Genomic DNA, 17,049 nt, shown 5'->3' with positions numbered 1-17,049 from the left:
TGTGGTGAAAGAAGGTTCTTTAGTTTATAAAAATAAAAAAGTAAGAAAGAGATAGTTCTTTAAAGAACTTTTGACTGAATGGTTCTTTGTGGAAATAAAAATGGTTCTTCTATGGCATTGCTGGAAGAACTTTTTAAAGCACCTTTATTTTTAAGAGTGTACTTCCGCATTGAAGATGATTGCTTTTTTACATGTCACAAGTAAATAAAAAGAAGAGAAAAGAGTGTTTTGATTTGGTTTGTTTACTTCTAAATTTAGTTTTTTAGAAAGTATTTAATTTCTATTTCCTTATTATAATTAATGCAATAAATAAATATAATAAAATTATTAACTGTATTTTTAAAAAAACTTGTCAAGACAAACTTTAATGTTATTAAAAAAGCCTGACCAAACATTTGAAGTAGTTTGAGTGATAGAGAGACTGCTATTTGTTTGTTGATATTGATTTATTAATTTTGTTTTTATAAAAAATGTGACTTTGCATTATGCATTATAAATGAAGTTTAGTGTATCCACCTTATTTTTCCTGTAAGAGTGGGTGTGGCCATTTGTAAATTTTATGGGTTTGGCTTTCAGTTTTATCCATGTCCAGCTATTTTTAGCTGTGCAAAACAACTAATTTTTACTGCTTGATATTGCAAATTGTTGTATCTTACCATATTATTTTAATTCAATATTTTAATTATGAACACGCTGTTTTACAGTGCAAACAGTTTTACCGTTTACTGCACATTGTTATTCTCAGTGTTGGGGATAACGCATTACAAGAAATGCAAGTTACGTAATAATATTACTTTTTCCAAGTAACTAGTAGTAACGCATTATTTTTTAATAAAGAAAATATCTGAGTTACTTTTTCAAATAATTAACGCTAGTTACTTTCCCCCCATTTATTGATTAAAAGCTCTCCTGACCCCATGTTGAGAGAAAGTGTGACTTTAGTTTTAGAATAAATGTGAACATGCATCAATTCTTCTCATTCACTAAAAAAACAGATAGCCTACCGTATTCCTCAAAATGAATAAAAACAGTGAAATTCAACACAAACTGCAATAATCAAATGCAATAATTAAATATATTTTATTAACCAATTTCTTTGCTGCCGACCTTCGATGATCCAATTTGTTCATAAGCAAAAATTACACAAGATAATCTAACATTTGTTTTCCTTTTTTTATTGCTAAAGAATTCACATTTTTTCTTCTGCAGTCTACTGTACAGACATCAATTTACTTTTCTCTAAGCCTGAGGCTTTTGGTGTAAAAAGGCTTTTAAATTTGCCAAAAATAGAACTTTTTATATTAAAAACAAACAAGCAAGCCCTGTCCAGATTTTAAAAGTAACGTAATGCATCACTTTCCATAAAAAGTAACTAAGTAACATTATTAATTACTTCTAAGGGTGTATCTTAATATTGTAATGCATTACTTTTAAAAGTAACTTTCCCCAACCCAGTTTTTTCTTCCTTTTTTTCCCTAGCGGCTAATGAACCGGAGGTCTCAACCATGATCGTTTACATATCATGAGTAAATAAAAGAGTAACTGGTGTTTTTTTTTGACTCCTACATTTTGTTCCTATAAAGTATTTATATTTCCTTATTATCATTATTAAAGTAAATAAAGCTAATAAAACTAGATTAACTAGGCTGTATTTTTACAAATAAACTTGTCAAGACTAACTTTAATGTTATTGAGAAAGCCTGACCGGAAAGTTTTAAGTATTGGTAGATATAGACCGCTATAGTTTGTTGATATTGACTGATTTATTTTTATTTTTGTTTTTTAAATAAAACAGTTTGTGTATTTGCTTATATATATTATAAATGAAGTTATTTTTCCTGTAAGAGTGGGCCTGACCATTTGTAAATTTTATGGGTTTGGCTTCCAGTCTCATCAGTGCCCAGCTATTTTTAGCTGCGTGCAAAACAGCTAGTACTGCTTGATATTGCCAACTGGTGTGTCTTACAATATTATTTTAATTAAATATTTTAAATATGAACACACAGGTTGTTATTCTTCTCCTTATTTCCTAGTGGCTAATGAACTGGAAGTTTCAACCTATAATTATTTACATATGTGACCCTGGACCACAAAATCAGTCTTAAGTCGCTGGAATATATTTGTAGCAATAGCCAAAAATACATTGCATGGGTCAAAATTATTGATTTTTCTTTTGTGCCAAAAATCATCAGGATATTAAGTAAAGATCATGTTCCATGAAGATTTTTTGTAAAATTCCTACTATAAATATATCAAAGTGTAATTTTTGATTAGTAATATGCATTGTTAAGAACTTAATTTGGACAACTTTAAAGGTGATTTTCTCAGTATTTAGATTTTTTGCACCCTCAGATTCCAGATTTTCAAACAGATGTATCTCGGCCAAATATTGTCCTATCCTAACAAACTATACATCAATAGAAAGCTTATTTATTGAGCTTTCATGTGATGTATACATCCCAGTTTTGTAAAATTTAACCTTATGACTGGTTTTGTGGTCCAGGGTCACATACCATGATTTAAGAGTAAATAAAAAGATGACTGGGGTTTTGTTTTTGTTTTGTTTTTCACTCCTAAATTTTGTTTCTATAAAGTATTTATATTTCTTTATTAAAGTAAATAAATATAGCTAATAAAACTAGATTATCTAGGCTATATTTAAAAAAAAAAAAAACTTGTTAAAACGAACTTAAATGTTATTGAGAAAGCCTGACCAGAAAGTTTTAGGTAGATTGATAGATAGATCGCTATTAGTTTATTTAGCTTTTTTTTTTTTTTTTTTTTACTAAAATATTTGTGTATTTGCTTTATAAATGAAGTTAGAAGAAGTAGAAAATTCTCATTATGTTTTAAATTTCCCAGGATTCACGCGACAGGATGTTAGTTTGTAATGCGGGGTCCCGAACCGGGCGTTTGTTGGGTGGGAGGCGCAAGACATGAGCGGCACGCGGAGTCACAGAGGAACCGGCGGAATGACCGTCATGACTCGACCGCTGGACTGGCTGCACCGGTGATGTTTAACGGCGGTTTGCGGTCCGAGGATTAACGTTAACGTTAGCGACAATCATGAGCGTCGTGCTGAAGAGCTGGAGGGCAAATGAAGGACCCAAACACTTGATAATGGTGAGATGAGAGACTAGCTACTCAACTGTTTACTCTTGTCACAGTGTCCATATGGGCTCTTACATTGAGTTGTTTGAGTCTGAGATGTTGTCAGCTGTTTTTATTGTTTTGGGCAGATGGTTTGGGTTGCAGTCAATGTCTATTTGTTCTGGAGAACGTTCATGGTGTACTTCAGCGGAGCGCAGTATTATTATCTACACAAGATGCTGGGGGTAAGAACTAAGTTTATGTGTTTGGTTGTGCGAGTAGAAGATTTGTTTGTATATTTATAGTTTATAGTAGTTTGTGTGTACTGTCATTTTTATTTTAGACAGAGTTTGACAGGTGTGTGTTTGCATTTTATGCATGTGTGTGTTTGTTTTTGTGTGTTGCTGTGAGATGCACAGGATGTCTGCATCTCTTCTGTATTGAATTAGACTAATTGTTGTCACAGGTTATTGTGTAACGTCCTGGAAAGATGCTGCACTGGGACACGCAACTTTCCGAAAACAGAACACTTGTTTAGCTCAGACTTTTAGACACTGTGTGTGTGTGTGCGTGCGTGCGCGTGCGTGTGTGCGTGTGAGAGCTATAATCCCTCATATGTTGCAGGGCTGTTGGGTTCAGAGCTGAACAGGCATGTAACAACTCGCTCACTTCTGTACAGGAAACAATGATCAAGCACCACTACAACACACCCACATATACTAGAGAATTTCTGCTTGATTTCAGGTTTAATTCTTTAAAAAATGCAAAACAACTTATCTTAGATTAATATTTCTTGTAAACCTATTTTTAGATAATATACAGTCGAGGTCAAAAGTTTACATCGCCCTTTCAGAATTGGCAAAATGAGAGGGATCATACAAAATGCATGTTATTGTTTATTTAGAACCGACCTGAAAAAGATATTTCACTTAAAAGATGTATACATATGTGACCCTGGACCACAAAACCAGTCATAAGGTTAAATTTGACAAAACTGAGATTTATACATCATATGAAAGCTCAATAAATAAGCTTTTTATTGATATATGGTTTGTTAGGATCGGACAATATTTGGCTGAGATACATCTATTTGAAATCAGAAATCTGAGGATGCAAAAAAATCAAAAAGACTGAGAAAATCACCTTTAAAGTTGTCCAAATTAGGTTCTTAACAATGCATATTACAAATCAAAAATTACATTTTGATATGTTTACAGTAGGAATTTTACAAAAAATCTTCATGGAACATGAACTTTACTTAATTTCTTAATGATTTTTGCATAAAAGAAAAATCAAAAATTTTGACCCATGCAATGTATTTTTTGGCTCTTGCTACAAATATACCCCAGCGACTTAAGACTGGTTTTGTGGTCCAGGGTCACATATAGTACTTAATACTGTGTTGGTACCTGAATAATCCACAGCTGTGATTTTTGAGTCCCTTGTTTTTCCTGAACAATTAAACTGCCTGCTGTTCTTCACAAAAATCCTTCAGGTCCCACAAATTCTTTGTTTGTTCAGCTTTTTTGTATATTTGAACCCTTTCCAACAATGACTGTATGATTTTGAGATCCATCTTTTCACACTGAGGGACTCATATGCAACTATTACAGAAGGTTGAAACGCTCAATGATGCTCAGAAGGAAACGCAATGCATTAAGAGCCGGGGCTGAAAACATTTTTAATTTAAAGATCAGGGTAAATGTAACTTGCTTTGTCTTCTGGGAGACATGCAAGTGTCTTCTGTAAATTCTGAAGGGACTAAATTAAAAAATACGATATTTATGCATAATAAGAAAAATGTACACATCTGCATTCTGTTCAAAAGTTTTTACCCCCAGCTCTTAATGTTTCCTTCTGGAGCATTAGTAAGCATTTCAACCTTGTGTAATAGTTGCATACGAGTCCCTCAGTTGTCCTCAGTGTGAAAAGATGGATCTCAAAATCATACAGTCGTTGTTGGGAAGGGTTCAAATACACAAAAAATGCTGGAAAACGAAAGTATTTGTGGGACCTAAAGGATTTTTCTGAAATACAGCAGGCAGTTTAACTGTTCACACTGCAAAAAAAAAAAAAGTTTATCTTACAAAGTATTTTTGACTTGTTTCTAGTCAAAATATCTATAAATTCTTAAACTGAGATGCACAAGCTATTTAGTCTTGTTTTAAGTAAACAACCCCCGGAAACGAGTAAAATCATTTGCCAGTGGGGTAAGTAAAATGTTCTTTAAACAAGAGTATTTTACTTACCTCACTGGCAGATTATTTTACTTATTTTAAGCAAACTGCACTTGTTGTATTTTTCCCCCTGGAAACAATACATCGGATGTCATTTTGCTTATCAAGTAAATTAATCTTAGTTTAGAAATTTTTAGATATTTTGACTAGAAACCAGACAAAAATACTAAGTAAGATAAGCCTTTTTTTGCAGTGCAGGACAAACACAGGACTCATGAACAACTATCACTAAACAAAAATACAGCTGTGGATCATTCTGGTAACAACACAGCAAAGTATCAAGTGTGTGTAAAATTTTTGTACTATTATTCATCTATTATTTTCTCTTGTGGACTATATGTCAACATATTTTATGTGAAATATCTAATTCAGGTCAGTGCTAAATAAACAATAACATGCATTTTATATGATCCCTCTTATTTTGGTAAAAGAATTAACATTTTGCAGAAAGGGGGAAGTAAACTTTTGACCTCAACTCTAACTTTTTCCTGAGCCTGTAGAACATTTGCAAGATTATTGAATTAAAAAAAGAGTTTTTTTAAATATTTGTTTGCCTTTAGATTTCAGAAAAAGCATCTCTCGTGTCATTTTCAGAGCCCTTGGTAATAAAAACTCTGAAAACACTTCTAACCCTTGTGTTTGTGTGTTTCTCAGCTGGGTCTCTGCATCAGTCGAGCGTCGGCCTCCGTTCTAAACCTCAACTGCAGTCTGGTGCTCCTGCCGATGTGCAGATCGCTGCTTACCTTCCTCCGAGGATCTCAGCGGGTGAGAGAGACATCATGTGGACTTTGAAAAATTCCTTTGAGAAATTCCTATATTAATGCAAGTCTGTGCAGTCGCATAAATGCACTTTGGATATGGGCCATTCTACAGAATTGGTGCAAACAAAAAACACATTTAAAAAGCGTTTATGTTTTCAAATCTTAAATTTTTACTAAGATCCTTCTATTATCTATTGAAATCCACAATAATATTTAAAATACCAATAAGCTTAGTATATAGATATATATCTATATTTCATCATTTAGTGGGAACTTGTAATTGGGAGGTGGCTGTTCTAAACCCTAACCTCTAAATTTCCACTTATAAAAATTATATTGAAATAATCTTTGCATTTTATTCCATTGTTGTTTTTATTCCAAAAGGCTGATGCAAATATATGCAGTCACTACCAAAACATGGGATGTTTTGTCAAAATTAAAATATATTGATTAATCAGCTAAGATGGTATGATGGTTCACTGTATATACAAACTAATGAATCCTTAAGTTTGAAATCGGTATGATCCACTTTTTGCCTTTTACAATGAAAAACTGGATTGTAGATGTAAGCAAAATCCTAACAGGTCAATATAACCCTTCCTTAAATTATATATTAATGTGTTTTGGTAGTGACAAATTTGGGAAGAGGACAAATATTCCAAAACTTTCTGAAAATGCAATATGAGAATTACCTGCACAATTACTAGAAATGTGTACCTTGGATATTATACAGTTTGCATTTTTTCAGACACATTTTTTTTTTCCAAAATCATTTCCAAATCTGACTTTAAATCAATTCTGTAGAATGGCCCATATGTGACCCTGGACCACAAAACCAGTCATAAGGTTAAATTTTACAAAACTGAGATGTATGCATCATATGAAAGTTCAATAAATAAGCTTTCTATTGATGTATGGTTTGTTAGGCAAAAATTTGGCCGAGATACATCTATTTGAAGATCTGGAATCTGAGGGTGCAAAAAAATCAAAATACTGAGAAAATCACCTTTAAAGTTGTCCAAATTAAGTTCTTAACAATGCATATTACTAATCAAAAATTACATTTTGATATATTTATAGTAGGAATTTTGCAAAAAATCTTCATGGAACATGATCTTTACTCAATTTCCTAATGATTTTTGGCATAAAAGAAAAATCAATAATTTTGACCCATACAATGTATTTTTGGCTATTGCTACAAACATACCCCAGCGACTTAAGACTGGTTTTGTGGTCCAGGGTCACATATATGCTGCTTCACATGCTGTTTATGGAGTGTAAAAAGATTAAAAAACATGCCATGTAGAATGAGGGTTGTTTTGACTCTCTCACTCATTCTCTTTCTGTTAGGTGACCAGTAGACATGTTCGTCGGCTGTTAGATAAGAGTAAGACATTTCATGTGGCGTGTGGAGTCACTATATGCATTTTCTCAGGTGAGGAAACACTAATTTCTGCATAGCCTGGTCAGTTTATTCCACCCACATAGACAGAAAGAGACTCTTTGACTGACATCAATGTGACCCACCACAGTTAGCTTGTTGTACATGACATTTAAAGCGGTCCTATTGTGCTTTTTCACTTTTTGAATTTTAGCTAGTATGTGGTGTGTATGTTTGGGCATAAAAAAACATCTACAAAGTTCCAAATCTCCAAAGAGAGATATTTAGATTTTTAAAAATCCCTTTTCAAGAACTACAACAAACGGCTCCTTTGGACTGCAGCGTTTGTTTTCTGGATGCTATGATATCACAATATGGTTCATTAGAATATCTTTCAAATAAACCCTGCCTACAGAAATTCGATTCGGTGGCAGGTGAGGAGGGATAAGGTGGAGGATTTGTCTAACATTAGCGATGTAGCATGGACAGACGCTTCTGGGATGCTTTGCGAGTATAAATGCGAGCATTGACTAAAGTGTCCGCAAACTGCTCCGGTAGCCATGTTGGAGCCGCGCCGTTGACGTGTGGTACAGAGGGTCGAAGCATTGACTAGAGTGACGATCATTGGTTGTCGCGTCGGAGCCATGCCGTAGACGTGTGCACTGTGTGTAAGATATTTACTCATCATACAGTGTAGATAGCTTCACTAGCCTTATGCTGGAGCTGGTTTCGGGCATGTAAATGATTAAATAAATTAGCACAATAATGATAATATCACGTATCATTGGATCTCGCAGGCTGACGATAGAACCAACACTACTGTAGAGTGTTATTTACTCACCCTCCATGCATCCTAGCATCCTAGTCCTTCTTTCAGACAAATGCAATTGGAGTAAAATTTAAAATAATCCTGGCACTCCCAAACTTTAGAACGGCACAGACAAGTGTTTCTCTCCATCAGTCTAAAACAAGTCCATCCATAATAAATAATGTTAGAATCACTTTAATCTAGTTTGGGCAGTTGTACACAGAACTTGCTGCTTTGTGAAGGGGTGTGGCAGGACTGAAACGCCGTCTAAGCTGTTCACCAATTGCAATCCAGTGGGACTGCTAACCAATCACAGCACATTTCGTGTTTCGGAAGGTGGACTTTCATCAAACCCCAAACTAATCGAGCCATTTGTGCCAGCCTGGGGAGAAAGCTACTGTAATAATGTAAATGATGTGAAAAGTAATGTATTTTTTGAACCACCAAGCATGACGGCATGTTCTAGTGCACCATCAAAACAAAATAAAGACTTTGTAAAAGAGCATAATAGGACCCCTTTAAGAGGTTGTTAAATCTGAAATTGAAAAACTGATAATTTACTTGAAGTGTCTCAAGAACAAGATTTGATGCCAGGAACTCACAAACTTTGTTAAATAATGTGACTTTTTCCTCAGAAGTGTTATTGTTTTAACCTGGAACCTGTTTTTTTAAACTTTAACTTTTTGTTTGTAGGCCCAAACAGTAAGATGCAGCTTGTCATTTTGAGAAAGATTGTACCTTTTTTGTGCAGTGTGCATGACACAGTTAATGAACAGACCAAGCAGACTGTTGAACAATGAGAAAGACCACGCAGACAGACAGCAGATTATGCTTCACTTCATGGGGGAGGAAGAACAGATTAGTTAGGTTGAGTCACAAGTCTGTCTGAAAGCACTCTTTTTGTCTATTTATGCATGCACACCACCAGTCAAAAGTTTTCTGCTCACCAAGAATGCATTTATTTGATCCAGAGTACAGCAAAAACAGTAAAATTTAAATAGTTTTATTATGTAAAATGACTGATCTGAATAAAATATTTCACATTAAAGACATTTACCTATAGTCCACAAGAGAAAATAATAGTCTTAATACTGTGTTGTTACCTGAATGATCCACAGCTGTTTGTTTTTTTTATTTAGTGATAGTTATTCATGATTCCCTTGTTTGTCCTGAACAGTTCAGGATAATCCTTCAGGTACCACAAATTCTTTTTTTTTTTCTGCATTTATATGTATTTAAACCCTTTCCAACAATGACTGTATGAGTTTGAGATCCATCTTTTCACACTGAGGACAACTGAGAGACTCATATGCAACTATTACAGAAGGTTCAAACACACACTGATGCTCCAGAAGGAAAAACCATGCATTAAGAGAATGGAAATGTGAACATTGTTCTTATTTTGCCTAAATATAATATTTTCTATAATTTAGTACTACCTTTCAAGATACTTACATGTTTCCCAGAAGACAAAATAAGTTAAATTTGCCCTGACCTTTAAATTGAAAAAGTTTTCACCCCCGCCTCTTAATGCATTTTTAATCTATTTTTTTTCTTCTGGAGCATCACTGAGCATATGAACCTTCTGTAATAATTGCATATGAGTCCCTCAGTTGTCCTCGGTGTGAAAAGATGGATCTCAAAATCATACAGTTATTGTTGGAAAGGGTTCAACTGCACAAAAATGCTGAAAAAACAAAGAATTTGTGGGATCTGAAGGATTTTTCTAAAGAGCAGCAGGCAGTTTAACTGTTCAAGACAAACAAGGGACAAAACAACTATCACTAAACAAAAAAACACAGCTGTGGATCATTCAGGTATTTCAACTATTATTTTCTCTTGTGGACTATATGTAAACGTTTTTTGGTAAAATAATTAACATTTTGTAGATTCTACAAGGTGTATGTAAACTTTTGACTTCAACTCTAATTCAAAATGTATCAGCATCGCAGTGGTACTAAAATAACTCCGGTATGTTGCTGTCTGAGAGTTTGACCTGGTAAATAACTCCGTCGTCTAGTGTTGCTGTGAAAGGCTAGACGGTTTTGCCGGTCAACAGGTGTGTGTATGTGTGTGTACATGTGTGCGTGTGTGTTAAGGACACAGGAATATCCCGAGGGATTCCCAGCTGGTTTTATCTTCTGTCTAAGAACCCCCCCCCACCCCCATTTCCTGTCTCAGTGCATTGTGGTCTTGTTCTAATTACAGAGCTCTGAGGCATCCCGTTACCATGACAACTGCTACACACAATCACACACAAGAGAGCTGCTGAATAGACAAATTATCTTCAGCACATACTTGGTGTATGATGTCATTGTGTGTCTGTTCTGAGTTGATGATGTTTATGGGATGTTGTTGTTTGTCCGTATTTATGTCTGCAGTGGTTCATGTGAGCGCTCACCTCGTGAACATGGTCAGTTTCTCGGTGAGATATTCAGAGGATTTCCCTGCGCTCAATGTCGCTCAGTATCGAGGACAGGTAACAGACATTTGCATTAGCATTTGAATAATAAAAAAATGCTTTAGTGTTTTGTAAGACAGCAGACATGCCATTGATTGATCAAAATTATTGCTAAGGATAATTTAGTAGTGGCTGAATATTGGTAGGGGTATCCGAGATTTATGCTCTAAAATCCCGAATTGAATCAAATGATTATCAAGCATGCTCCAAAGTCTAAATCTGAATCAAATGATTAATGAACCTGCACTGAAGTCCCAATCTGAATCAAATGATTCGCTAACCCACACCATATTCCTGGTTTGAATCAAATGATTCGTGCTCCGAAATCCCGATCTGAATCAAATGATTCTTGAACACGCTCCAAAGTCCCAATCTGAATCAAATGATTCGCGAGCCCCTATCAAAATCCCGATCAGAATCAAATTTGGCAAATCTGCACCGAAGTTCCAATCTGAATCAAATGATTCACTAACCTGCACCATATTCCTGGTTTAATTCAAATGATTTGTGCTCCAAAATCCCGATCTGAATCTAATGATTTGTGAACATGCTCCGAAGTCCCAATCTGAATCAAATGATTCGCTAACCCACACCATATTTCTGGTTTGAATTAAATGATTCATGCTCCCAAATCCCAATCTGAATCAAATGATTCATTAACATGTTCTAAAGTCCCGATCTGAATCTAATAATTTGCGCTGCAAAATCCCAATCTGAATCAAATGATTCGCTAACCCACACCATATTCCTGGTTTGAATTAAATGATTCACGCTCCCAAATCCCGATCTGAATCAAATGATTCACAAACACGTTCTGAAGTCCTGATCAGAATCAAATGATTTGCAAACACGCAAAGTCCCATTTTCCCAAAATTATTGGTAAGAGTAATTTAGTAGTGCTTGGATATTGGTAGGGACATGTTCCTAGTGTCTCTACTAAATTGTAAGCCCTTGAAAATCATAACAAACAATTTACGATTTTGGAAAGTATTGTTAAATATGAAATTATAGTCTTCAATGTGAAGAGGTCAAACAACAGATTAATGATTTCATCCAAGTTTCACAAAAAGCTTGTGGATGTAATTCTAATATGAGTCAGACATTTAAGTGAGTTGTTGTTTTTGTCACTCTTCTGAGGAAGATGTCATTTGTTTTGCCAATGTGCCCACACAGAAATTTTGGTCAGTTTGGTCCAATTTCATTTTGTAAGTGACCTTTCTGTTTTAAAGATATTTTCTTTGGATTGTTTGACTATTTGAAAGAGAATACAGAAAAATATAACTTAATTTGTGTTTCCTGCTTGCTAAATTTCACATACATAAACAAAAATCTGTCTCTAAACCTCTCTTCTCATTATTCAGAAAAAGTTGAAAGTTGATCTAGACATGTATATGAAACTGTCCAAAGCTCTAAACTGTCAAAGTTATTCCTTATGCAGTCAAAACTTCATCTTCATACACTTTAATAAAACTATGGTTATTTTCTGAAGAGATTTGTATTTTAGTATGCTTTTTCTTTTTTCTTTTTGTTTTTATAAATTAATGGTTTGATGTTTTTGATGTGTTTAATAAAAAAAACTGAAAAAAGATCTGAATAAAAAGATTCACAAACCTGCTCCAAAGTCCTGATCTGAATCAAATGATTCGCTAACCCGCACCAAATTCTCAGTTTCAATCAAATAATACATCATCCGTGCTCCGATCTGAATCAAATGATTCACGAACAAGCTCCAAAGTCCCGGTCTGAATCAAATGATTCGCAAACCCGCAACAAAGTCCCGATCTGAATCAAATGATTGGTGAACCCGCACCTGAGTCTCAATCTAAATCAAATTATTCATGAATCAGTGGAATCATATGATCTGAATCATATGAATTATATGATTCATTTGATTCATGAACCCAGACTGAAGTCTTGATCAATCAAATGATTCGCGATCCAAAGTCCCGATCTGAATCAAATGATTCACGAACAAGCTCCGAAATTTCCGATCTGAATCAAATGATTCACGAACAAGCTCCAAAGTTCCGATCTGAATCAAATGTTTCACGCAATACCCGCACCAAAGTCCTGATCTGAATCAAATGATTCGCAATCCATAGTCCCCATCCAAATCAAATGATTCTTGAAACCGCAACAAAGTCCCGATCTAAATCTAATGATTCGTGAACCCGCACCCGAGTCTCTATCTAAATCAAATGATTTATGAATCAGCTCTGAAGTCCGATCTGAATCATATGATTCACGAACCCACACTAAAGTCTTGATCAATCAAATGATTTGTGATCCTAAGTCTCGTTCTGAATCAAATGATTTGTGAACCCACACCTGATTCTCTATCTAAATCAAATTATTCATGAATCAGCTCTGAAGTCTGATCTGAATCATGATTGATGAACCCAGACTGAAGTCTCGATCAATCAAATGATTTGTCATCTGAAGTTACAATTTGAATCAAATGATTTGCGAACACGCTCCAAATGTTCTGATCTGAATCAAATGATTCACCATCCACGCTCAATGTTCTGATCTGAATCAAATGATTCACCATCCACGCTCCAAATGTTCTGATCTGAATCAAATGATTCACCATCCACGCTCCAAATGTTCTGATCTGAATCAAATGATTCGCGAACACGCTCCAAATGTTCTGATCTGAATCAAATGATTCACCATCCACGCTCCAAATGTTCTGATCTGAATCAAATGATTCACCATCCACGCTCCAAAGTTCCGATCTGAATCAAATGATTCGCGAACACGCTCCAAATGTTCTGATCTGAATCAAATGATTCACCATCCACGCTCCAAATGTTCTGATCTGAATCAAATGATTCACCATCCACGCTCCAAAGTTCCGATCTGAATCAAATGATTTGCGAACTAGTTTAATTCAGAAGTTCCAATCTGAATTACAAGTTCACAAACCTGATCCGATCAAAGTTCCAATCTAAATAATGATTTGATAACCATCATTACAGTTCGGGACTTAGGAGCATGAATCGCGGTTATTTCAGTTCGCAAAATGATTCACGAACCCGCTCCGAAGTTCCAATCTAAACCAAATTATTCGTAATATGCTATTTAAAGTTTTGATCTGAATCAAATGATTTGCGAACACGCTCCGTAGTCCTGATCTAAATTAAATGATTCTTGCCTAAATGTAAACCAAATGATCTGTAATATGAGATTTGAAGTCCTGATCTGAATCAAATGATTTACGGTACGCAATATGACTGGAGCACTTCGAAACTGTGAATCAGTTTGCGATGCAATTGTTTCATCCATCACTACGTGCTTTTTAAAACCATTACAAGCAATGTCCAAATTCAAAAATGAATAATTGTTGCTAGTGGATCATTTGAACTTTCAAACTCAGGAGTTTGAATCAATCATAGCTTTCCAAGACTGATTCAGTTTGTGTGTTCCTTCACTTTTCGTGTCTTCAGCCATGTTTGCACAACACTGTCAGTACTACTCCTGGCTTTTACTACTGTGTTAATATGTTTTTATCTCTTCAGGATCCCAGAATTCTCATCATAAGCACAGGTGAATCACATTTCTAAATCTACCTTCTGTACTTCCACGTCAATGTTTTCTGTTTAATGTAGTAAAACCAAAATGATTTTGGTGTTATTTAGTTAATTATAATTACATGCTATTATAGTTTTATTAATATTTTGAATTAGCTTTATATAGTTTATTTTTTAGTTATTTTGCCCTTATCATTTATATATTATTTTTTGCATTTTTGTTTGGGTTTAATATATTTTCTTATCAGTTTAAGTTTTTTTTTTTTTTTTTTTTGAGTAAGTATTTCAGCTTTATTTAATTTGTCAAAATATGTAATACACATCATAACCTTGTTGGCTCTTCTCTCAGTTCCTGGAGTTACTGGCGTTCTGTTGGTGCTGGTGTTGTTTCTTATGTCTACAGCATCGTCTTACTGTATAAGGTGAGAACCTCTAACCCTTTAACTGTTATTTGACCTGAATCTGACCCTATACTCTCCTCTCCCTCGACCCACTTTACACACACACTCGACTGTAATTACTAAGACCACGTTCTTCCCCTCTGATTGATCTGGGGACGATAGGCTTCTCCTCTCCATTGTCCTGCTGTAATTGAGGTTCTATAGTTCACTTTAGGACACTTCAAGAGCATCTCGTTCAATCTAAGAGGGCTGAATGATGTACTCTGTGTTCTTTTATCTCCCTCTCTCTCTCTTATTTGAGTGCAATTGTGTGTTTTTTTCTCAGAGTCTCAAGCTATGAGATTTTCTGGTACACTCACAACCTCTTCATTGTGTTCTACATTATTCTGATGGTCCACGTAGCAGGGTGAGTTTATCAGTGTATTCACCACAAACACATACAAACAAGACAGTGAAAATATTGTCATTAATTTGTACAGAAAATGTCCAGTTTGCATACTCTTTAAAATAATATGCAAAATTTGAATTAGTGTAAATATGCATTAAAATAGCATGTTAGATGTCTACTTTTGTAGTATTATTACCCACTAGAGTTGGGTATAACGCGTTACACAGTAACTTACTGTACTGTAGCGTTTCTGTAATCTAATTACTTTTCCTGCTAATGCAGTAAATTAAAGGGATAGTTTACTAACTATCCCTTTAATGCATTACATTTCAAAAGTAATGCAAATTATTATATGATTTATGTATAATTTGTCCTATAGGTCTAAATTTAGCTGCTTAAATTTTCAGATTTTTGTGTTGCTCTGTTCTGAATAGCCTACTGTAAAATAAAAAAGGATTTGCTACAGTATAATTTTGTGTGTAGCCAAATTATTTTTTAATCCATGCTGCAAATGTTTTAGGCAAGGCAAGGCAAGTTTATTTATATAGCACATTTCATACACAGTGGTTATTCAAAGTGCTGTACATAAGAGGAATTAAAATCATAATAAAAAAATCATAAAAATGTATCATAATAAATCACAACAATAAAAACAGAAGATTTAAGAAAATTTTAAATGATTTAAAAATTGATTTAAAAATTAATTAAAACAGTAGAAATGATAATAGCTAAAAGCGGATTCACCTTGTTTTGTGTGAACCCTTGATATTACTAACTGACTCGATCCTAGTGATCTGAGTTGTCTGATGGGTTTGTATTCAGTGAGCATGTCTGCAATGTGTTTAGGTCCTAGGCCATTGAGTGCTTTATAAATGAGTAGAAGTACAATAAAATCGATCCTAAACATAACTGGAAGCCAGTGTAAGGACCTGAGGACTGGTTTAGAGAAAAATAACTTTTATGTGTAGATTGAATGTAAAACATTGTCATGAATTGGTTGTGTTTCAATTTGTGAAATACAAATGAATTGTTATAGGCTAATGACCTCATGAAAGTGCATTTAGCACGATTTTTTGTTTATTTGGCATACTTAAAGGCCATTTATATGCAGAAATTGACCTTGGTGTGCATATGAAATCAGTGATTGTGGGGTAGGTGCTTATTAGGCTATACAGGGAGTGCAGAATTATTAGGCAAGTTGATATTCTTGTCATATTTTTTTCCCAAGCACATTTGAATAATTCCAAACCACATCAATCTTAATAACTACTATTCATTTTGTATTTAATTATTTATAATTGATATATAATTGTCCATGAAGGCTGGAAGTGAAAAACTCCTTATTTTCAGGTGTGCAGAATTATTAGGCACAGTTTCTTTTACAGATAAAATGAGCCAAAAAAGAGATTTACCTCAGACTGAAAAGTCAAAAACTATTAAATGCCCATGAGAAGGATGCAATACTGCAATTTGCAAAGTTAAGGCATGACCACCGGACAGAAAAACGCTTGTTGCATCTGCATTGTCAGAAAAAACAGGTGGAGGAGAAAAGATGCATGTTAATTGCAAAAAAAGTAAGAATTAATGTTAAGAATCAGATATGAAACCATCAGAAACCATTTAGTCTCCAGCGCCACCGTTTTCCAGAACTGCAACCTACCTTGAGTCTCCAGAAGTGCAATGTGTCAGGTTCTCAGAGACTTTGCTTGGGCAAAAAATCCTAAAAAATGACCCTCAATTAATAAGAATAACATTCTGAAGTATTGTCAAATACATAGAGATGGTTTTTTTCTAGGCTTTATAGACAGATGAGTTGAGAGTGACTCTTGAAGGACCAGCACCACATCCTCTTGTAGCACTCTTTCAAAATTATATTTTCCAGAATCTGGCAGTAAGTTTTAAGACTTTATTTTGGTCCTGCTCTGCAAGACAGACATTTCAGGATAGGAGATGGACTAAAACTGAAGTCCCAAAACTTACTGCCAGATT

The 17,049-nt window shown here is 34.6% G+C and overlaps 1 protein-coding gene across 1 annotated transcript in view; it reads left to right on the top strand.

Annotated features, from left to right (window-relative positions):
• The first annotated feature begins 3,066 nt into the window (after window positions 1-3,066).
• The window catches only part of nox4 (NADPH oxidase 4), a 31,378-nt gene continuing 17,395 nt past the window's right edge, over window positions 3,067-17,049 (top strand). Inside the window, exons 1-8 of the mRNA XM_073817968.1 lie at window positions 3,067-3,123; window positions 3,240-3,335; window positions 5,982-6,092; window positions 7,439-7,523; window positions 10,659-10,756; window positions 14,260-14,287; window positions 14,621-14,693; window positions 14,998-15,078. Of these exons, the coding sequence (XP_073674069.1) occupies window positions 3,067-3,123; window positions 3,240-3,335; window positions 5,982-6,092; window positions 7,439-7,523; window positions 10,659-10,756; window positions 14,260-14,287; window positions 14,621-14,693; window positions 14,998-15,078 (629 nt within the window). The remainder of the gene's footprint in view (window positions 3,124-3,239; window positions 3,336-5,981; window positions 6,093-7,438; window positions 7,524-10,658; window positions 10,757-14,259; window positions 14,288-14,620; window positions 14,694-14,997; window positions 15,079-17,049) is intronic.

Source organism: Garra rufa, chromosome 14 (assembly GCF_049309525.1).
Source record: "Garra rufa chromosome 14, GarRuf1.0, whole genome shotgun sequence".
In the NCBI taxonomy this organism is placed as follows: domain Eukaryota; kingdom Metazoa; phylum Chordata; class Actinopteri; order Cypriniformes; family Cyprinidae; genus Garra; species Garra rufa.
Note: the sequence above shows the minus strand (reverse complement) of the source record. Positions and strands in the feature narration are given on the sequence as shown.